Source organism: Squalius cephalus (assembly GCF_949319135.1).
Source record: "Squalius cephalus genome assembly, chromosome: 1".
NCBI classification, from domain to species: domain Eukaryota; kingdom Metazoa; phylum Chordata; class Actinopteri; order Cypriniformes; family Leuciscidae; genus Squalius; species Squalius cephalus.
In genome coordinates, this window is record NC_137122.1 from 23,994,913 (window position 1) to 24,018,885 (window position 23,973).

The 23,973-nt window shown below is 36.9% G+C and overlaps 1 protein-coding gene across 7 annotated transcripts in view; it reads right to left on the bottom strand.

Moving 5' to 3' along the window:
* Positions 1–357: 357 nt before the first annotated feature.
* Positions 358–23,973, bottom strand: part of rbfox3b (RNA binding fox-1 homolog 3b) — a 286,430-nt gene continuing 262,814 nt past the window's right edge. For 5 of the 7 annotated variants that reach the window (XM_079869283.1, XM_079869285.1, XM_079869284.1 and 2 more), the window contains 9 exons: positions 20,658–20,711; positions 17,826–17,918; positions 16,539–16,599; positions 16,328–16,381; positions 10,793–10,925; positions 9,809–9,848; positions 8,631–8,689; positions 5,426–5,504; positions 358–1,036 (listed from right to left, as the gene is read on the bottom strand). In XM_079869283.1, coding sequence (XP_079725409.1) covers positions 992–1,036; positions 5,426–5,504; positions 8,631–8,689; positions 9,809–9,848; positions 10,793–10,925; positions 16,328–16,381; positions 16,539–16,599; positions 17,826–17,918; positions 20,658–20,711 — 618 coding nt within the window. In that variant the 3' untranslated portion in view covers positions 358–991. The remainder of the gene's footprint in view (positions 1,037–5,425; positions 5,505–8,630; positions 8,690–9,808; positions 9,849–10,792; positions 10,926–16,327; positions 16,382–16,538; positions 16,600–17,825; positions 17,919–20,657; positions 20,712–23,973) is intronic. The other 2 variants (XM_079869287.1, XM_079869289.1) reach the window with 2 other exon arrangements.

The window sequence follows — 23,973 nt, forward strand, 5'->3', positions numbered from 1 at the left end:
ATCTAATTATATTTTTTTCTCAGAATATCTCCCCATGTCCCCTTATATAAGTCTAACTATTTATTATTATCTTTTTAATTTCTCTGTAAATCCGAAATATGTCTCAATAAATCTTGTTTTCTTAAATCTAAATATTTCTCCATGTTTTTTTTTTTTTTTGTCTGTTTGTTTTTAAATCTCCTTTCTGTCTACATATTGTCTCTCTGTTAACCTCTAAAATTACTTTATGCAATATTTGCATATATCAAATGACGGTTTAATCTTTGACATATTAACGTCCATGTTCACACACGCACACACACACACACACACACACACACACACACACACACACACACACACACACACACACACACACACACACACACACACACATCCTTTCAGCATTAGTGAGTGTGAGTTAAACCTGTCCACTGTGTACAGAGGTAAATCTGTTAGTGCAAACGTGAGAGGGACGGACCCTCTCATCTCAGGAACAACATGCATAGAAACCCTTCAAACAAAAGCTTCATCAGACCACACAGACCTGTAGACTAGAGTAATGCTGGCGATATCTGGAGAGAGACAGTGAATCTGAATGTCTGCTGGGATGGTTGTGTGTTCAAGAGAGTCCTGAGATATTTCTGTCTCACGTCTGAATTCACACTAGCAGCTTATATATACACGATAAACCCAATAAAATGATCAATGATGAAACACAAACCCAAGCCAAACATCTAAAGACAGCTTCCGTTCTTCCCGTTTTAACAACCAAACACAAATGCCAAAACATTTCCATGTCTGAAAGAAAAAGTAAATCCACATTTATGAGCTGCTCTTCCGATTTTCCCATTGATTTCCACAAGGTCCACAGAGTCAGGCGGGCTTGAGAGAATGTCGTCTTGGATGAGGTCATCGGCTGACCTGGAAGCGTTTTAGTGAATGGGACTCCGTGTGGCAGAGCGAGTGTAGTGGTTTTGAGTGTTAGTTTGTGTGATCAGTGCTTTAGTCTCTAGTAGGGTGTGAAGCGGCTGTAGCCTCCTCTGTACAGGCTCGCCTGCAACATCAAAGATGACAGAGCACCAATCAGAGTCAAGCTGGTGGCCACGGCAACGGCGGAATCCAGCTCCCTCAAAATCCCTTCCTTTAGAATATAGGGTTCCATGAGGACAAGTCCCATTCATTTTCTCCATAGGGGAATTGACTGGGGCCGTTGTATACCTTATGTAGTGCCTTAGAGTAGGAATATATACTCGTAGGGTGCTACTATGGACTTTTAAGGCTAAATAAGGTACGCAAAGTTGTCCCTTTATGGGAACCGCCCCAGTGAAAAGCTGCTGTACCCCTAAAGTTGCGAGTTTTACACATTTTTCTGAGCGTACCCATGATTCTGCAAGGAAATCTCCACTTTTCACATTTCCAGGGTTCTCAGAAGTCATCATATTGTGTAAACTTCTATACTTTTAAACGGTAAAAACAACAAATGTAATTTTTGTATTCCTATTTTTCATATTCAGTCATGCCAAAATAACTCTTTAGTATGGAATCCCATTTCTGCTACATAAGAAAGTAATTATGACATCAAAAGTCAAAATTATGACATCTAAAGTCATAACAATGACACAAATTCATAATTATGATAAAAAAGCCAAAATTGACATAAAAGGTCATAATTATGACACAAGATGAAATTGACATATTACGTCGTAATTATGTCTTAAAAAGTGATAATTATTAGATAAAAAGTTTGAAATTGACACTGTCGAAACTGACTTAAAAAGTCAACTATGACATAAACCGAAATTATGACAATATTGACAAGTCAATTATGAGAATTTTTTTGACATATTGTTGAAATTATGACGTCATCTCATTATCACTTATCTCATAATTCCGACAGTATGTCAATTTCGACTTTTTGCGTTATAATGACAAGTCGAAATTGACATTATTAAGTCACAGTTATGATTCAAAAAGAAGTAAAATTATGACACTGTCGAAAGCAAAATGTCAATTGTGACATACAAGTCAAAATGATGATTTCAATCATTACATAAGTCCATTTTATTATTTATATTTTTAGGTTTTTACTTTTTACTTTTTATATCATAATTATGACTATGTCATAATTTAGTTTTTCTTTATGTCACGATTGACTTGTCAACTTCAGCACTATGACATAAATTTGACTTTGTTTCATAATTTCAACTTTTTATCTCATAATTATCACTTCTTAAGTCATAATTACCACTTAATGTCATCATTTTGTTATTCTCATAATTTAAATTTAGTATGTCATGAGTTTTTAATCTCATAATTATGATTTAAATCATAATTTTGACTGTTTAATCTCATAATGTTGACTTAATATGTAATAATTGTAACTTATTAAATTATAATTTTGACTTTGTCATAATTATGACTTTTAAGGTCATAATTTGACTTTGTCTCATAATTATGATTAAGCATTTCATAATTTTGACTTTTTATGTTTAGGTTTATGATCAGAACATGAGTTTTTTTTCTTATGTGGCATTAATGGACTTTCACACTTTAGTGCATGATTTTCAAATACTTTTTTGCTCCAAATAAAAGTTTGTGGTTCATAACTTATGACTCTTTAATGAAGACTTTTTAAAAATCCCTATGGGGAAAATGAATGGGAAAAATACTTCCAGGAATGAAGGCCACTGAAAAGTGGGCGGTGTGTGTGTGTGTGTGTGTATGTGTGTGTGTGTGTGTGTGTGTGCGTGTGCGTGCGTGCGTGTGTGCGTTTACTATTGCTGATGCAGACAGAATAGAAAATCAACACAATTCTGATTCTGAACTCTGAGAACTCAGATTTGGACAACTTCTCTCCAAACTTCACGTTAATAATCGTGAGATCAAGGGGTCGTGCGGCCCATGAAGGGATCAGCGTGTTTTTTTGTTGCTATCTCATTACAGAGGCACTAACTAGCAATTTCACAACCGCTCCATCTGCCCGTATTGTGCAGAAATGGCATCGTCGCCTTTGAAAGCATTATAGACCTCGAACTATACGATACATCAAATTAATGTCGATGCTGTTCAAAGGCAAGTACAATTATTCTCTTTAAAGTTGAGCACGTAGAAAGCTCACAGGCGTCGGGGCGAGCGATGGTCTTCGAACACACCCCGTGATGCCGGACCGTACGCGTAATTTACTCCAGACCTTCAAAGGATAATTCTCCCTAATTTAAGGGGAACCCGCTCGCTGGTTTGGGTGGAAGCCTTCTGCAATTTCATGACGCTGGGAAAAACCAGCAAAGAGAATTTAATGCAACCTCAGAGGAACTAATTATTAAAGGAATTTTAAAAGCAAAAAGCTCTCCCATCTCGCGCCGACGCGTTAATCAGTTATGATGAAAGAGCCAAAAAACCAAAGTGCTCTTTCTCTGACAGATCGAGGGATCGTTTGATTGCTCTGTGAATCTGGAGTTCTCATGTTCTTCTGCATCAGTACACACACACACACACACTGAAATGGACAAGTTGGGTGTGGGTCTGTTCCAACACCTAGTGAGCTCCCTAACTAGACAGCATTCTAAGACATCATAGAGAACTCAAAAGCTTCCAAGATACTTTTTAAAAAAAAAATCTAAATATTCTTAAACCAAGATCAGTATCAATTTAGTATTATTTATATACTATTATAGTATTTATTGACATTCTGAATTAACATTTATTTTCATTTATTTTATTTAAGTATTGGTAATTTTATGATGTGCTTTTGTTGTAAATATTTCTATTTAGCTCTAATTTATTTGTATTTGTTTTAGTTTGAATTTGAGTAATTTTAATACTTTAATTTATTACAGTTAGTAGCCAAGGCAACATTTCCAATTTTCTTTCTTTTTTTCATTTTTTCATCTTTTTTTTAATGACAAACAATTTTTTTAATAGTTTAGTTAACAATAAGTTTTTAATCTAATTTAATTTATGTTTTATTTTATTTCAGCTTTATTTCAATGACCAAACATTATTTTTAATAGTTTAGTTAACAATAAGTTTAAGTTTTTCCATCTAATTTCATTTATATTCTATTTTATCTCAGCTTTATTCAATTTGCCAAAACATTTTAATAGTTAACAATAAGGTTAAGCTTTTTTTAAATCTAATTTCAGTTAAATTTATTTATATTTTATTTTATTTCAGATGCATTTCAAGTACCTATTTACCATATTAAAAATAAAAGTTAACAAAAACAGAACTGATGAAGATGCATTTACTATGCATTCTGACAACTTTTTTTTTTTTGTATTTTTTTTTTTTTTGAGAAACTGATCAAAAGTAAGTGATACAAATATCTGCCAGTGGAGAAATAAAAACACACTTAATTCAAAGGGGAAAATGGTATTTTCTGAGCCCAGTGGCAGATAATTGTTCTCATTTTAAATATAATCTCACTTGATTTAAATCATTTTTATTTCATGTCATTTTGCATCTTGAGTAAATGTATCTTGATTCAAGAATGTTTAGACATTTGAAATGGAAAACGAGTCAAAAAACACTGAGGAACAAAATAGATGTTGTGGGCAATCCCAGAATGCATTGCAACAAAGAAGAACAGAGAGAAATGGACTATAATTATCATTAAATATATCAACAATCAATAAAAAGGTCAATCTAATATTTAAAAAAAGACAATTTTAACACTTTTTAAGGTGCTGATTCTAATTAAAAGTGTAAAACTGTGCACCGTCTAGTGGTTTTCAATGCTAACAACAAGTCGTCTTTCTAGACAGGCAGCTCACTGTGTTTTGGAACAGAGCCGCTGACGGGGCTTTTCTGCTCCGTGATGGGCTCATTTTTCTCTCTGTTGAGGAAGAAACAAGGAAGGAATTTTGCAGGGAAGCAGGAATTAAGGAAAAGCGTACAGGCACAGACTTAATTTAGTAAATGAAGAGAGTTTCAAACAAAGCGTCTTAATTAATGAAAGCTTTTAGCTAGCAGCTGCACCGGGGAACTGTTCACTGCTTCTTTTCTTTCGTATTTAGTTTTCATTTATTTCGCTGACGTCCTCGTCGTTGAGAAATTGCATGCATGCCGGAGTGCCAAATACTTTTCTGATAGAGAGAGGTGGTTGAAAATGAACCATCCGTGCTTTAGTCGTGTCTGTCCCACGGCACACTGCTGCATGCGTCACGTTCTCGTTAATTTGGGGGAAATCGAGAGCAGACAACGAGCTCTCCTCACTCTGACGGCCCATTAGTGCCTTCATCTTTGATGTTAGCTGCAAACGCTAGCTAAAAACAGACATTAACCGACTGACTTCCTCGTGTCATGGAACAAAAGCCCTCACAGAAACACACGCTGAACACTCCCGGCTCATATGCGAGGGAAAGTAAGGGTCCGTTATCATGAGAAACAGTTCTTTAGACAACTCTGAGAGCAGGATAAGTTTGAGTGTGTGTGTTTGTCTTACCATGGTCCCCACGCTGTATGTGGCCGCCGGGCCGATGGTGTGGTGATAGGGGTCAGTAGTTGCATAGACTCTCCCATAACTGCAAAAACATGAATCAAGAGATGCTTTAACGTGTAGAAACACTCATGCACAACATCAAACAGCAATTTCTGAGTTTTTTTTCAGTGTACCCTAAACTTATTGTGTTAACAAAAGCAAATATGAAATGCAAATCTTCCATTTTTGGTAATTCTAGCTCGCTTTATCACTTTTTAATCGTAGTCTTTTGAAAATGAATCTGAAATAATAAACTAAGTGCAATTTAGTGTTGTCAAAAATACTGATTTTTCCACACATATTGATACTGAAATATCTGAAATGCTTCTAATACTCATTTTCCGCAGAATGGATACATGATAACAGCTGCTCTTTCTCTCTCTCTCATCTCTACACGAGTGAGTTACACACAAACCCGCCTCCACTCACTCACTCACTCGCTTCATTTGCTCTGGATGTTGCTGTTACAGGGCTTGAATTTCAGCGTGGGATTGTGCATAATTTTAACGTGTTTATCGCACATAAAGTCGCTTCTCAGCACTAAATTGAGCTCTTTTTGGCTGCTTATTGCTCTTAAACAGTCAAATACACACAGAATAATGTCACAATGCTGGTCTTGGAGTGTATTCACGTGTAAACAGACAGCTGTTTTAAGTGAACGTAAGCAGTTGAGAAAGAAAACGCATGTGTAACACAATAATGGATCAGTGCGTCAGGTCTTAAAGTGACAGCAGCCTAATATTCCTGCCGCCAAATTATGAGATAATATTAAAAAAAATCTATATGGCAGTTTTTCCCGATGGTATTGATGTCAAAATTGTGGCCAGTGAAAAGGCTGAGTGGCTCGTAACTTTGGAAAACCACCAGCCACAATGACTGGTGAGCAAAAAAGTTAATGTCAAGCCCTGTATGCAACATCAAAATACATTAGCTTTCAAATCATGCACTACGGTAAAAATGTTTTGAGGTCATTACATAGTATTGTGCATGACAATAATTTTTTATTATTCAATAATCTGCCTCTGTAATCATGATTTTTGTGAGAAGGAATAAAAGTTGTCTGTGTTTTACTGCCACTCATATGCAGTGAATTTTAACTTGTATAAGAGAAATTCCCCCATATTGTCCCTCATAAACTATTTTGAGTCACACTTTAGTTTACAGTTCAGTTCTCACTATTAACTAGTTGCTTATTAGCATGCATATTACTAGGATATTGGCTGTTTATTAGTGCTTATAAAGCACATATTAATGCCTTATTCTGCATGACCATATTCTATATCCCTTAATCTAAACTTAACAAATACCTTACTAACTATTCATAAGCAGTAATAGGTGTTTACTGAGGCAAAAGTCGCAGTGAAGAGTGAGAACTGGACCCTAAACTAAAGTGTGACCTAATTTTGTGACTTTTTTTATATTTCTAAGAAAAACATTCAGGTAGAGGATGAGAGAATAAAACTAATTAAGCATGAGAGCAAAAGAAAGGTTGAGAAGAGGGAAAGAAAGACGGAGGTGTGTGAAGGCGAAGTGAACGGGATGCCGCCGCAGGCTTCGTGTTGTGTTGCTGGTTTGGAACTAATCCTCCACAGGAAGGACAACACGTGTCATTTCCTTTCATTTATATTACGCATATTCCACTCTCTGCTTCTTCTCCACACAGGGCTTGCAAATGAAGGTCTGCAGAGAGCAGATAAGAAAACACAAGCCCTCGGCCACGGGCAACAACTCAAACACAGGGAGAGAGAGAGAAAAGGGCAGCTTTACCGTAAGAGATATACATGCGCTTTAATGTGTGTGTGTGAAACTGGACGATGAGTGTGCTGACTCAGTCTGGATTGGCAAGAAACTTGCTTTGAAAGCACAACACTGACTTCACCTCACCGCAAAACATAATTTCAGTAATCGGTATAATCAGTATTATTGCCTTGTTTTCCTGTAAAAATATCCAAACACTCTTTAAAGCGACATAAATTTGCTTGCGAAGCAAAAGTTAAATTAAAACTGCTTTGGTTTCAGAGAAATGTCTTGAATTATGTTTATTTCTCTTCCTCATTAGCAAATGGCTGCCTCACTCAGACTCGCCAGCTAAATAAAGCTGGGAAATATATGATATTAGATGAGAAACAACTTATGAAAATTAAATGAAAATTAGAAATGTTGCTGTTATTGTTGGTTTTAATTAAATAAGTTTAAGGACTAAAATGACTAAAAATAGTATACTTTTACAAAAAATAATACAAATAAAAATGCAAGAAAATCACTCACCTGAAATGAAAAGAAATAAAAAAATAAACTAAATAAATACTCAAAACACTAATAAAATACTACAATAGTATAATTTCACATTAGGACATTTCTAAAAAAAAAAAAAAAAAATAAACTGATTATATTAATAAATACTCAAAACGCTAATAAAATACTATAATAGTAATTTTACATTAGGAAATTACTAAAACTGAAATAAAAAATGTTACTATGAAAATAAATGTTAATTATATGAATAAATAGTAATACATACTATATAAATACTAATAAATAATAATAATAAAAAAATGCTATTTATATTAATAAATAATAAAATATACTCATAACAATAATAAAATACTATAATAGTACAATTTCACATAAAATAAAAAAATGAAAACTAAAAATATAAACTAAATGCTATTTTTTATTATTAATAGTAAAATATACTCATAACAATAATAAAATACTATAATAGTACAATTTTACATAAAAATACTAAAACTGAAATAGAAAAAAACAAAAAAAATAAACTAAATGCTATTTATATTAATAAATATTAATAAATACTATAATAATATATAAATAATTCCCAACATCAGTGCTATGTATAACTAACATAAAAAAAAAAAAAAAAATTAATAATTGAAAAATGACTAAATTTAACACTTTAATGCTGTAAATGATCCAAAAAAAAAAATCCAATAAAATGCATTATAATCCAATAACATCATTATTTCCTGCCAGAATAACACTGATGTCTTTTAGCAAAAGTCTCCATCTCATCTCTTTGCGGTCTATCAGAAACATCTGAGATTTCTCCTGCTCTTTGCTCTGAGCTGGATGGGTTCTGGTTGAGATTTCAACAAGATAACTGTGTTTCTGACCTAAATATCAGGAGTGTGCGCGTGTGAACTCGTACCTGTCGCTGTACGCTGTAGCCGTCGCAGGCTGAGTGTATCTGTACGCTGCGTATCCGCCCTGAAAACACACAAAACACTCATTAATGCATTTATCCATCCATGCATACTCAATGCATTTAAAATCTCCAGTTTTTCCACTGAGCTCAATGCATTCTAGGTTTGCCTTCTAAGCAAAGGACGCAAGCAATGCTGCATTCGATTCTGCAGATGATGCACTCTCACAACAAGAGGTACAAAACACACCTTTGTATCTTTTTACCCTTTAAGGGAGTGCCTAAATGGAGTACCTTTTGAATAGGTACTGCCCCCAGAGACAGCTTTTGTACCTTTTTTTTTCTGAGAGTGTGCAGCACTGCATCTCAAAAGTGTGCATATGATGCCTTCAGATGCAGATCTCTATGTTTGGAAACAGATTCTGTTGATGTGGCGCTTGTATCATAATCAGCAGAGACTCTGAGGTGGAGTGGAGCTCATTTGTCTGTAGGCAGATCGCTAATAACACACATTAATCAGAGCGTCAGAACCAGAACAGCCACTGTTTTACACTCTCCGATATACACACATGGACGTCCAGCGCGCGCCACTGGGGGGCGCTACAGCACACGCTTTCGGGTTGCTGAGAGTTTTGCATTGATAAACTGTGCCGCATTTAAAATCAGCACAGAAAGTTTGTGCTTTGAGTTATTGTGAATGTGAGACAGAACGGCGTGCGCATTTCTGGAATAAGCACACAGAGACCCTCAAACGCCAGGGGAAGGCTCGAGTTAGACGGCTTGATTTCCCGTCACTCGCAAAACTGTTTAAACTGGAGTAAGTTTGTGAGTTTGTGAGTGAAATCAGGTTAGAGGTTGAGCGGGGGATTGTGAGGTCACGTTCCCGCGGGGACAGGAAGTGAGGAGGAGTGGGCGTGGTGAACTTCCTGTGGGACTGAGCTGATTGGAGCCCCAGCCTGCGCACACACGGGGTAATAAATCAGACTGTCAGGTGTGTGTGCGTGCATGCGAGTGAGTGTGTGTCTGCGTGTGTGACTGCAGCATCTTTGCCAAACTCTGAGTGTGTGTGGTGGTGACTGGAGTGGATCTAGAGTTCGGTGATCAGGTTTCACGGGTTAACCGACGCCAGAGCGCCAGGGCTGGAATCACACACTCTCATCCCTCCAGAAACAAGAGTTACTCACGTAGATCTCGGCGCCGTAGAACCCGTCCTGATACACCACCCTGCGTTCAACAAACGAGACAACGAGAGCGTCTGATTATCACCAATGAGCATGAGAACTGCTGCGTCAGGAGCACGGGGGGTGGGGGGGGGGGGAGGGTGGGGGTGGTGGTGCAGAATACAGTCACATGACTCGCAAAAATAAATCAGTTTGGTGCAGAGAGATGAAGTATGAGAGCACATGCAGTGCAGAATAGGGGAACGTACAAATAGAGCCGTCAATCCTTTAATTGCATTAATTATATGGCATCCGGAGTAATTAATTTAATTAGTGTTGCACAGATCAATATTTGCCGTGAAAAGCCTCCAAATGAAGATGATTCTGTTGCGGATGAGTAAACAGTCACATTTATTTCTATTACGCTTTATGCAATACAGACAGTAATAAAAAAGAAAATAACGGAATATTAAGTTATTCAGTTATGAAACGAATATAATTTCATCTGCACAGCAGCTCTACAGAAGACAATAGTGTCATTATTCAGCCCAATTCAGTTTAATTCGATTTAGTTCAGTTCAATAACAGCGTAAAATTCATCAATTATGAAACGAATATAATTTCATCTGCACAGCAGCTCTACAGAAGACAACAGTGTCGTCATTCAGCTCAATTCAGTTTAATTCAATAACTGTAAAATTACTGAATGAACAAGTTTAATTCAGCTATAAGCAGCTCTATAGAAGACAATAGAGTCGTTATTCAGCTCAATTCAGTGTTGATTCAATTCAGTTTAATAACATTTTCAGTGTTGCTAAAGTTCATCAATTATGAAAGAAACTTGACTCAGCTCAATTTGATTTAGTTCAGTTCAATAACAGTGTAAAGTTCATCAATTATGAAACGAATATAATTTCATCTGCACAGCAGCTCTACAGAAGACAATAGTGTCCTTATTCAGCTCAGTTCAGTTTAATTCAATAACTGTAAAGTTGTTCAATAACTCACGCTCCGTATGCCGGGATTGGCTGAGGAGGAGGAGCCGAACGGAAGGTGTTGTAAACGGCACGGCCTCTGCCCCTCAGATGAGCCCCTCTGTACGCCACCGTCGCTCCTGCCGCGGGATACGGGAAACCCGCCACTGCACACACACACACACACACACACACACACACACCAAGAGCATTATGAGGACGCACAGTACTGTACGTGTGCTGCATGTGTCTCTCTGACACAACTAGACACTTAAAGACAAGCTGAGTGGTGTTTGCACATGCAAAACTCATGTAGTCTTGTTGCTAGGGTGTTGCTAGGGTATTCAGTTGCACCCTAAAGTCTCTGTGATCTCTAGATATGGGCTTGTGTCCCTCCATCAATGTGATTTTTAACCAATTTATTGTCCGGCAAATCATTTTGCTTATTTTTACAAATTTTACTGGCAAACAAAAGCCTTTTTTTTTTTTTTTTTTTTTTACCAATTTATTGACCAAAAGCAAATGCTTTTTTCTCAATTTTTCTTATTATTTAGCTTTTTTATTTTTATAAATTTTATCAATTTTATTGGCCACCAAAAGTATTTTGAACCATTTCTTTCTCATTTTTACCAATTGTATTGGCCAGCAATTTTTTTTAACCATTTTCCCACCCTTAATTTGACCCATTTTATTGACTACCAAAAGTATTTTTTTATTGTTTGCCATTTTTTCCTCTTATTTTTACAAACTTTAAAGGCCAAAAATTTATTCTTAACCATTTCCCCATAATTTTTACCAATTTTATTGGCCACCACATTCATCACTTTATAATTTTTAATCATTTTTGCAAGTCTGTGCTTAGAAAACAGTTTGATCTCTGTTAGTTTGTTGCATTGATACTGTAAGTTTACAAAACTTTGACATCAACATGGTTTGATTTTTCATAAATATGTTTACCAAGACTTGTCTGTATACAAGGTCTTTGTCCTGACACTGACATATCAATGAATCACACAATGAAAAGACAAAATAGATTTTTTGTTGTTGTTGCATCTGTTCAACGTAAATATCTTAGATACATTTTAATTACAGACGGGACAGTTACTCCGCTGCTGAAGGACTCATAACCCGCTTGATGGCTTTTAATGCTTCCAGTCGTGTGAAGGAGTTAGAGAGAGTAATCCACACGCTGGGAAGAGACGCAGATTAATCAGATCAACTGCGAGTGCTTCATTATCTGCGTAACGTGCCGAGCAACAACGAGAGAGCTCATCTACACTCATTAACACACTTCAGAGCGGATCTGACTGGAGTTACAGGGACTATACAAGAGATTAAAGGAAGAGATCTGCAAAAATGAAGATTATGTCGTCATTTACTAATTTACCTACTTTATGTGATCTTTTCCGAGCTTTAAAGCACTTGGTAGTTGAGCTAACTTAAAAAAAATAAGGTGACCTATCACCTTTTTAAGTTAACTCAACTAATGCACTCCAGTTAAAATCAACTTATATACTTTTGTTCATCTAATGAGTACCAGGTAATCTTTTGAACTTAAAACTTCTTGTCAAGATAACAAAAAGAAATTATAGTTGAGCTAACTTTAAAAACATAAGGCAACCTATCGCACTCAACTTTTTTTAGCAATCTTTAGCAAGTTTTAAGTTCAAAAGATTACCTGGTACTCATTAGATGAACAAACGTATTTAAGTAGATTTTAACTGGAGTGGATTAGTTGAGTTAACTTAAGTTGAATGTGATAGGTTGCCTTATTTTTTTAAGTTAGCTCAACAATTCTTTTTTACAGTGCAGCGAGTTTTCACTGAATGGAAAAGTCTTTTTCTGTTGCACTGAACAACAACATATGGCTGAATAAACAATGACAGAACTGATGGTGAATTATTCCATGGAAGGAATTCCTGATATCATAAACCTCCTCTCTGTGTCCGTGTCGCTGAAGTGATTATCAGTGTAAAAGTGAGCATGAAGGTCCTCTAATAAGAGTCATGTCAGTGCGAGTGATGCTTTTGTTCATTCGTCAAAGTCATTTGAAAAGATATTCGGCGTCTACATTTCCATCAGCAGTGCCAACACACAAACTGATCGTGGCAAAGGAGCGACTGATGCCAGAGCAAGGCCGGGCCGGATACTCTCTCAGCTCATTACCTCAGACTCATCACTAGAGGCTCATGGGAAGGTTTGGGTTGCAAACAACAAAGGAGGAGGAAGAATCTGGCGCCACGAAGGCTTCCATCAGCACATGTACAATCCAGCACACACAAACCTCAAGAAACTCACAACACACTGAACTGCAGACGATGATCTTTACTATAAAAGCTTTCTACGAGTATCATAAAAACAATATATTAATAGTCTAATTACTTATAATAAGTATTATAATTAAAACAATAATTATAATAGTTAAAAAAGTGTATATTTATACACACGTGTATTATATATATCTATAATTAAATATAACTTTTTATACTTACACACACACATACATATACACACACATACATATATATAAACAACTTATAAAATATACTATAACATAATTGTATAAGTATTATTTTATTATTTAAATTTACATTTTTAAGTATAATCAACTAAATTTTTTAGTCAGTTTAATACAATTTAAGTTGAAATGACTTTCACAACCCAGCTGAATCTCATTTAACTTAAAAGTTGGAATAGCTTAACTTATTTTGATTAGTTACAGTACTGTAAAAACATAAGCTGCCATGACTTACTGATCATACGATTTGGATTTGTTTTTTTTACAGTGTATAGCATAATTTTATGCGGATGCCACTTGGTTTGACATTGTTTGTATCTAATGCAATGAAATTCACACAATTTTAAGTGTGAATTCAGAGTCCAAAGGTGCCCAACTAGTTTGAATGAATGAATGAATGAATTGATGGATGTATGTCTATATGAAAGGATGGATGGATATATGGATGGATGGATGGACAAATTGATGGATATATGGATGGATGGATGGATGGATGGATGGATGGATGGATATATGGATGGATGGATGGATAGATTGATGGGTGGATGGATATATGGATGGATGGATGGACGGAGGAATTGATGGATATATGGATGGATTAATGGATGGATATATGGATGGATGGATAGATTGATGGGTGGATATACGGATGGATGGATGGATGGATGGATGGATGGATATACGGATGGATGGATAGATTGATGGATGGATGGATGGATGGATATATGAAAGGATGAATGGATGCATAGATGGATGGATGGATATATGGATGGATGGATAGATTGATGGGTGGATGGATATATGGATGGATGGATAGACTGATGGATGGATATACGGATGGATGGATGGATGGATGGATGGATGGATGAATGGATGGATATATGGATGGATGGATAGATTGATGGATGGATAGATGGATGGATGGATATATGAAAGGATGAATGGATGCATAGATGGATGGATGGATAGACTGATGGATAGATAGATAGATAGATGGATGGATGGATGGATGGATGGGTTTAGAACAACATGAGTGTGAGTAAATGATAACATAATTCTCTGTTGTAAATGAGTGAGAGGAGAAACACTATTAAGTGTGTATCACTGCTGAACGTGTGCTGATGTTTAGTCCTGATGAGCTGTAAGCGTGTGTGTGTCTCAGCAGCTTCAGGAGGGAACGATCAGCCCTCAGATGATCTGTGTTATTTAAAGGGTCGCGCTCTGAGACGGACCATGAACTTCCTCCAGATGAAACACTAGCAGCTCGTCTCATCAGAATGCAAAAGCTTTGTATAACAGACGGCAGTAAACGAGAGAAACCCCCGTGAGTGTGTGTGTGTGTGTCGCTGCTCGATTACACTCAGAGCGGCATCTTTCACTCCATCGCTCTCGTTCTGTAAGCCAATCTGATAAGAGTGAGTGGATTCTTCTCTCCACACACACACACACACCAGTCTATCTAGAGAGAGTGTGTGTGTTTGTATGTGTGTGTGTGAGTGTGTGAAGCCTATACAGTATATCCATGAATCTTTAAGTCACTGATGTTCGTCGTCTGATGTTATTTTAAATTTGTATGTAAACCTCCATGTTTAGATGTGTTCTGGTGGATTAGTTTGTCTGCACTGTGTTAGCGTATGTTAGCGTGTGTTAGCGTATGTTAGCGCATGGCTCTGCTGAGCTCTAATGTCATTTCATTTTCCTTATGAAAGACTTTTACAGTCATTGAGACTCGAGGGCAAATCAGAATGAACTCAAAACAGAGAGCGCAAAATGAACTAAAGCCAATTACTCTGCGCTGAATTCTTCATTTGTGCCACCGAAGAGTTTTAAAAGAAATGTGATCCGTGACTGCTAATCAAATTGAGCCGAGAGCTAACTAGCAGCGCTAATGACGCGACCACCATCTGACTGCAATAAATTAAAACAGCGGTTATGATGTGTTCAATAGCGTGTGCTTTTATTGGTAATGGAAACCAACGTGGCATCTAGTTTCACTAATAACACGCTAGCATGAGTAGTTTTATTGGGGCGCTGGTAGATTCGAGTGCTAACGCAGCGGTCTTGGGTTCACTTCCATAAAGTGGAAAATTACTGGCATCAGCACTGCTCCTTTGAGCGGGACATTTAACCCCCGATCGGCACGGGCGGGACGGGCCCACTAATACACCTAACACACACCTGACACACCCCTAATATACACCTGATACACCCCTAACACACACCTGCAGTGAAGCTCGTCTGGGTCACTAACAGCAGTGAAATGACAAGCTGTCTGTCTATCTGTCTATCTATTTGTTTGTCTATCAATCTGTCTGTCTGTCTATATATCTGTCTATCTATCTATCTATCTGTCTATCTATCTATCTATCTATCTATCTATCTATCTATCTATCTATCTATCTGTCTGTCTGTCTATCTATCTATCTATCTATCTATCTATCTATCTATCTATCTATCTATCTATCTATCTATCTGTCTGTCTGTCAATCTGTCTATCTATCTATCTATCTATCTATCTATCTATCTATCTATCTATCTATCTATCTGTCTGTCTGTCTGTCTGTCTGTCTGTCTGTCTGTCTATCTATCTATCTATCTATCTATCTATCTATCTGTCTGTCTGTCAATCTGTCTATCTATCTATCTATCTGTCTATCTATCTATCTATCTATCTATCTATCTATCTATCTATCTATCTATCTATCTATCTATCTATCTATCTATCTATCTATCTATCTATATATCTATCTATCTATCTATCTATCTATCTGTCTGTCTGTCTGTCTGTATGTCTGTCTATCTATCTATCTATCTATCTATCTATCTATCTATTTGTCTGTATATCTGTCTGTATGTCTGTCTATCTATCTATCAATCTGTCTATCTGTCAATCTATCTGTCTGTCTGTCTGTGTGTCTATCTATCTATCTATCTATCTATCTATCTATCTATCTATCTATCTATCTATCTATCTATCTATCTATCTATCTATCTATCTAATCGTAAACAGGTGCATAAGACAACAAAATATTTTCCAGCGGTCTTCCTCACCTGCGTAGAGCTCCGGCCCGTAAACGGCTCCGACGACCGGATTGAGTTTCCAGCCTGCAGAAACACAGGACAGAGAGGGAAATAAATATCTGACTTTAATAGATCCCACTGGGGTTAAAATAACATCTGTCAGTGATCGTCAGGAGCGTTCAGCAGCTGTAATGCTGAGGCAGCAGGTGAAGGAGATTTATGAGCAGAGAGGCGCTCTTACTGTTTGTGTACGGGTTTACTACTTTCTTATTCGTCATCACTCTCGCCGTGGCGTTGTTCACCTGAGAGAGAGACAGAGAGAGATGTGAGCGAGCTGCATGAACATACATCAAAAACACATGCATAAAAATACTGCGCTCATGCAAAACACGCATGCATGAGAGTAATATCTCTCGGCTGTTCCTGTAATGATCCACAATGCATCTCTTCCGGCTGTTCTGAGCCATGCACACGATACAGAATGTGCTATTATATACGGATATTTTGCTAAATGTCAGCAAAAAATGTTGCATTTTTTAATGAAAATTTTTAATTGATGACATACACAAGCAATGAACAAAAAATCTCCCATGACTTTTGAAAAAAAAGAAAAAAAAAACTTTTGAACGTGATATCTGATATGACAATCTGCATTCTCTCTTAACAGAGTTTGGTTTGGGCTGGTTATACATTATTCAATGAAAGACAAGGATGATAAATATTTTAAAGATTTAGATCCAACAGAGAAATATTCCAACTTAATATCTATTGACAGCAGCTGCTGTCAGATAATAATGTGAAATGTAAATATTCTCAGGTCATCAATCGAATGAAAAATGTGTACAAAATATACTTACAAATAATATAATACATCATTATTATATAATATAATATAATTAATAAATATAATATGACATGATATAATATATATATATATATATATATATATATATATATATATATATATATATATATATATATATATATAATAAATACTAAAATCAATTATAATATGAGTAAATAATTATAAGCTATAGAAATGAAAATGGAAAGAATGCTAAATAAATAAATTATATATTAGTTTTTTCCAGTAAAAAAAAAAAAAAAGGAAACATTTATAAAACATTTTTTTCTTTTTTTTGCAGGGATTTGGGTGGTAAAAACAATACAATACATGTTAATGGTTGTAAAACATGGTTAAAAAAAAACATTTTCTTTACATAAAATAGTTTCTTGTTTTGTTATTTTCATTTTAGGGTGAAATGAAATATTATGTCATATTATGACATGGACATGTTTTTATTTAGATCAACCCTATAGTGTTTGTCACAGAAGCTGTCAATAGAGCATGATGTATTTAACCCAGAATATTCCTTTAAAATGTCACACACACACACACACACACACACACACACACACACTTGGGCAGGTGACATGCGGATGCTCGTGAATCTCAGGATGAGGACAGGAAATGAGGTCAGCAGGCAGGAAAGGAGGACGGAAGAGGAGAAGGGGAAAAGGAAAGCACCTCGATTTTACGTCCTTCTACGATTGTACCGTTTAGTTTCTCCCGCGCGCGATCTGCTTCTGCGCTCGTTTCAAAAGTTACAAAGCCAAAGCCCTGCGGACGCATGGAGTGAAGCAGGAGAGAGAGAGAGAGAGAGAAACAGCATTGAAGGGGTTTGGAGAGAGTCAGGAGCCCACGAAAGGGAAGATCATGAGGGTTACAGAGAAAGACAACAGTAAAACACACAGTCTGTATATAAAGAGGGTCAGTCAGCTCATAGAGATAACACCTAAAATATACTTTCAGAAGTGTGAAATGTTGTTTTCCTCAGAGCCAGTGAGAGGTGCAGTTTAAGTAGTGTAGTGTGAAAGACCATCATGATGCAGCGGCCAATCAGAGTGAAGAGGGGGCGGGGCTTCCGATGATGGACTGCTGGATGGTGTTTGGATAATACAGGATGAGCTACTATCAGCCCGAGGGGTCGGTTAATATTAGACACACTCACACGCAGGAACTTCAGCGCCTCCTGCTTGATTCACATATATATATATCAGTCAGAGAGATAAAGGAATAAATTGAGGAAGGGAACTGAGGGCCAAATGAATCCTGTGGACATCTCACACGGCAGCATCTGCTCTCGCCGGCTCCGCTGTTTTATCATGCAATAATTAGCTTACACAGAGGGGTAAAAGAGAGCCCATTTTTCAAAAGGGACAAACATATTGAATGCAAATTGCTGCTTCTTAGAAAATAGATTGTTTATTAATGGGCCGGTGGGTTCATTATACAGCAACGCTGGTGGTGGGGACAGCAAGGCATCATGGGTAATGGGCTTTGTAGGGCACACAACAGTGAACGCTTGCTTGAGCAGAGCAGAGCACGCTATGATCTCCATCTTATCTGGCTGTCGGGGACACGGTTACACACCATCCACAGAGAGACGTGCAGATCCAAACACCGACTGTGAGAGTTACGCTTCCGGAAGGGGGGTTTCACTGCGATGTCATAGAAAGAACCTTTCAAGCAACAGTTCTTAAAAGAATTATTTGTTTTCTTAGTGATATGAAACTTTTTCACTCTACTAAAGCATAAAAATACCATAATATGTCTGCATATATTGAGGAAACATGCTAAGTTCACAAACTCGTTTCTCTGAAAAACACTTCTACAGCCAGTTATTTGAAATGTGCGTTTCCAGGCTGGACTGTTTGTTTTTGTTTTGATCTGTGATACTGCATGTTGCCAATTTGCCATATTTTCATTGTCCATTGCGCTCATTCCTGTTGTGTGCTCCAATAATAATCCTGCCTAAAAAAGCATAAAATAACCTGTTAAAAACTATTTATCGGATGATTCCCATTTTACCCATATAGCCGAGAGTCTATGGCAAGCCGTTTTAACTTTTATTCATTTCCAGGATATGAATTGTTGATATCAAGAATTACATTTTTGATATCAACAATTACATTTTTGATATCAACAATTTATTTGTTGATATCAACAATTGAATTCTTGATATCAACAATTGAATTCCTGATATCTGTAATTGTATTTTCACTAGTGAAATGTCACCATAGGTTGCCATTCAAAATCAATTGTTGATATCAAGAATTGATTTCTTACTAGTAGAAATATAATTTTTGATATCAATAATTACTTTGTTACTAGTAAAAATGCGAATTACTGATATCAATAATTCAATTGTCACTAGTTGAAATGTCTATTCTTGATATCAACAATTGAATTGCTACTAGCAAAATTTTTCATTTTTGATATCTGAAAATGTATTTCTGATATCAATATTATTTCAGATATCTAAAATGTCTTTCTTACTAGTAACAATCACATTCATTATATCAGAAATGAACATTGTTACAAGTAGAAATTCAATTGTTGATATCAAGAATAGACATTTCAACTAGAGACAACTAAATTCTTGATATCAAAAATAAAGGTTTTTACTAGTAAGAATTGTATTTCTGATATGTGAAACTGGAATTTCAACAAGTAAGAAATCAATTCTTGATATCAACAATGGATTTTGAATGGCAGCCTATGGTGACATTTCACTAGTGAAAATACAATTACAGATATCAAGAATTATAGTTTTTACTAGTTGAAATTAAATTGCTGATATCAAGAATTAGCATTGTTATAGTAGAAATCTAATTCCTGATATCAATAACTATCATTTTAACTAGTAAAAATTGAATTGTTGATATCAAGAATTAGTATCTTGGAAATGAATAAAAGTTAAAACGGCTTGCCATAGAGAGTCACATATATCTTTATTATTGGCCAGTAATGGTGTAAATGTCACCTTTTTTTTTTTTTTTTGTAATCTATACTTGCTAGTCTAAGGGAATTTCTTTGATTAACAACATTAAACAATCAAAATCTGTTAAACATTTATCGCTTTTCAATGTTTAATGTTCTAGCAAGCAGTTCTCCAAAATATCTTGTCAGTGTGACAACTAGCCCCGGCCTCACCTATCCCTCACAGCAATAGGCTCTGGAGGAAAATGAATAGGTCAATTTTGTCATAACTATTATAATTGTGATATATAAAGCACAGTAAAGCCTGAAGTCAACATCAGCAGCACAAGAGTTTGTACTTTATTCTCCGTGTCGTCTGAACAAACAGCAGATTATGGTGAAGTCCTGCGAGCGGCTGACCTCTGACCCTGAACTAGCTCTGATTATGTGCACTGCCATGTCTGCTTTGCTCTTCGACTTTATAGTCTTTAATCTGACTCGAGGAAGATCAAACCGGCGTCTCTAAGCCAATAAAGAGTTCAGAAGAGATCGTCGCTACACAAACAGAGAGGGGAAGAAAGCAAGCGTCATTCATACCTTTGATCCTCTTTCATTAAAGATAATCTCCACGTCTAAGATCTTCCCAAATTGCTGCAGAAGAGGAAAGCGAGAGAAAGAGAGAGCGAGGGAGGGAGAGAAAAGCAAGATGAAGAAGGGAATAAGAGAGAGATAAATCAATTAGGAGCCTCTGTGTCCATGAGAAAGTGGGGCTTGAATCCTGGGATGAAATAATAACATCACACATTCGTGAAACTGGAAATTACATAACAAACAGGACATGTTAGACGCTTTCCACTGCAGGCTTCATAAAACAACTTTCAAGAGTTTAGATTGTGAAAAACTTTTGCAATTCTGTTGCTATAATCTCATTCTACAGCATTATTAAGAGCCTGCAGAGGTCTCTGGCGTGAGGTTTATAATGTGAGGTCTCTGGCACTGGACTAAAATTAAAACCAAAACCCTAAAAAAAAAACTGGTGTTACTTAAAGTAAATGTTAGTCAAAATGAAGTAAATATATATATATATATATATATATATATATATAATAATAATAATAATAAAAAACATTTTAAATATTTTTAATTTAGGCAACATCTCCCTTTTTATTTAACTTGAACTAAAGTAAAAAATAATAAACTAAACTAAAAATAAAATAACTTAAATTAACAAATTATAATTTTATTATATAATAAAACAATAAATAAAAATGTATACAAATTATATAGACACAAAAACAAAAAACAAAAACGAATACTTTAAAATTAAAACAAAGTTAAAAGTTTTTATTTTATACTTTGCTTTAATTTTAATATAATTGTCTCTGGAGTGAGGTCTCTGGCGTGAGGTCTATCAGGAGAGGTTTTTCAGTATAAGTCTGTTGCGTGAGGTTTCTAATGTGTTTTCTCTGGAGTCTCTGGAGTGAGGTCTCTGGCGTGAGGTCTATCAGGAGAGGTTTTCAGTATAAGTCTGTTGCGTGAGGTTTCTAATGTGCTTTCTCTGGAGTCTCTGGTGTGAGGTCTCTGGCGTGAGGTCTATCAGGAGAGGTTTTCAGTATAAGTCTGTTGTGTGAGGTTTCTAATGTGTTTTATCTGGAGTCTCTGGAGTGAGGTCTCTGGCGTGAGGTCTATCAGGAGAGGTTTTCAGTATAAGTCTGTTGTGTGAGGTTTCTAATGTGTTTTATCTGGAGTCTCTGGAGTGAGGTCTCTGGCGTGAGGTCTATCAGGAGAGGTTTTCAGTATAAGTCTGTTGTGTGAGGTTTCTAATGTGTTTTATCTAGAGTCTCTGGAGTGAGGTCTCTGGCGTGAGGTCTATCAGGAGAGGTTTTTCAGTATAAGTCTGTTGTGTGAGGTTTCTAATGTGTTTTATCTGGAGTCTCTGGAGTGAGGTCTCTGGCGTGAGGTCTATCAGGAGAGGTTTTTCAGTATAAGTCTGTTGCGTGAGGTTTCTAATGTGTTTTATCTGGAGTCTCTGGAGTGAGGTCTCTGGCGTGATGAGTATCAGGAGAGGTTTTTCAGTATAAGTCTGTTGCGTGAGGTTTCTAATGTGCTTTCTCTGGAGTCTCTGGAGTGAGGTCTCTGGCGTGAGGTCTATCAGGAGAGGTTTTTCAGTATAAGTCTGTTGCGTGAGGTTTCTAATGTGTTTTCTCTGGAGTCTCTGGAGTGAGGTCTCTGGCGTGAGGTCTATCAGGAGAGGTTTTCAGTATAAGTCTGTTGCGTGAGGTTTCTAATGTGCTTTCTCTGGAGTCTCTGGTGTGAGGTCTCTGGCGTGAGGTCTATCAGGAGAGGTTTTCAGTATAAGTCTGTTGTGTGAGGTTTCTAATGTGTTTTATCTGGAGTCTCTGGAGTGAGGTCTCTGGCGTGAGGTCTATCAGGAGAGGTTTTCAGTATAAGTCTGTTGTGTGAGGTTTCGAATGTGTTTTATCTGGAGTCTCTGGAGTGAGGTCTCTGGCGTGAGGTCTATCAGGAGAGGTTTTTCAGTATAAGTCTGTTGTGTGAGGTTTCTAATGTGTTTTATCTGGAGTCTCTGGAGTGAGGTCTCTGGCGTGAGGTCTATCAGGAGAGGTTTTTCAGTATAAGTCTGTTGCGTGAGGTTTCTAATGTGTTTTCTCTGGAGTCTCTGGAGTGAGGTCTCTGGCGTGATGAGTATCAGGAGAGGTTTTTCAGTATAAGTCTGTTGCGTGAGGTTTCTAATGTGCTTTCTCTGGAGTCTCTGGAGTGAGGTCTCTGGCGTGAGGTCTATCAGGAGAGGTTTTTCAGTATAAGTCTGTTGCGTGAGGTTTCTAATGTGCTTTCTCTGGAGTCTCTGGAGTGAGGTCTCTGGCGTGAGGTCTATCAGGAGAGGTTTTTCAGTATAAGTCTGTTGTGTGAGGTTTCTAATGTGTTTTCTCTGGAGTCTCTGGAGTGAGGTCCCTGGCGTGATGAGTATCAGGAGAGGTTTTTCAGTATAAGTCTGTTGTGTGAGGTTTCTAATGTGTTTTCTCTGGAGTCTCTGGTGTGAGGTCTCTGGCGTGAGGTCTATCAGGAGAGGTTTTTCAGTATAAGTCTGTTGCGTGAGGTTTCTAATGTGCTTTCTCTGGAGTCTCTGGAGTGAGGTCTCTGGCGTGAGGTCTATCAGGAGAGGTTTTTCAGTATAAGTCTGTTGTGTGAGGTTTCTAATGTGTTTTCTCTGGAGTCTCTGGAGTGAGGTCCCTGGCGTGATGAGTATCAGGAGAGGTTTTTCAGTATAAGTCTGTTGCGTGAGGTTTCTAATGTGTTTTCTCTGGAGTCTCTGGTGTGAGGTCTCTGGCGTGAGGTCTATCAGGAGAGGTTTTTCAGTATAAGTCTGTTGCGTGAGGTTTCTAATGTGCTTTCTCTGGAGTCTCTGGAGTGAGGTCTCTGGCGTGAGGTCTATCAGGAGAGGTTTTCAGTATAAGTCTGTTGCGTGAGGTTTCTAATGTGTTTTCTCTGGAGTCTCTGGTGTGAGGTCTCTGGCGTGAGGTCTATCAGGAGAGGTTTTTCAGTATAAGTCTGTTGTGTGAGGTTTCTAATGTGTTTTATCTGGAGTCTCTGGAGTGAGGTCTCTGGCGTGAGGTCTATCAGGAGAGGTTTTTCAGTATAAGTCTGTTGTGTGAGGTTTCTAATGTGTTTTCTCTGGAGTCTCTGGAGTGAGGTCCCTGGCGTGATGAGTATCAGGAGAGGTTTTTCAGTATAAGTCTGTTGTGTGAGGTTTCTAATGTGTTTTCTCTAGAGTCTCTGGAGTGAGGTCTCTGGCGTGAGGTCTATCAGGAGAGGTTTTCAGTATAAGTCTGTTGTGTGAGGTTTCTAATGTGTTTTATCTGGAGTCTCTGGTGTGAGGTCTCTGGCGTGATGAGTA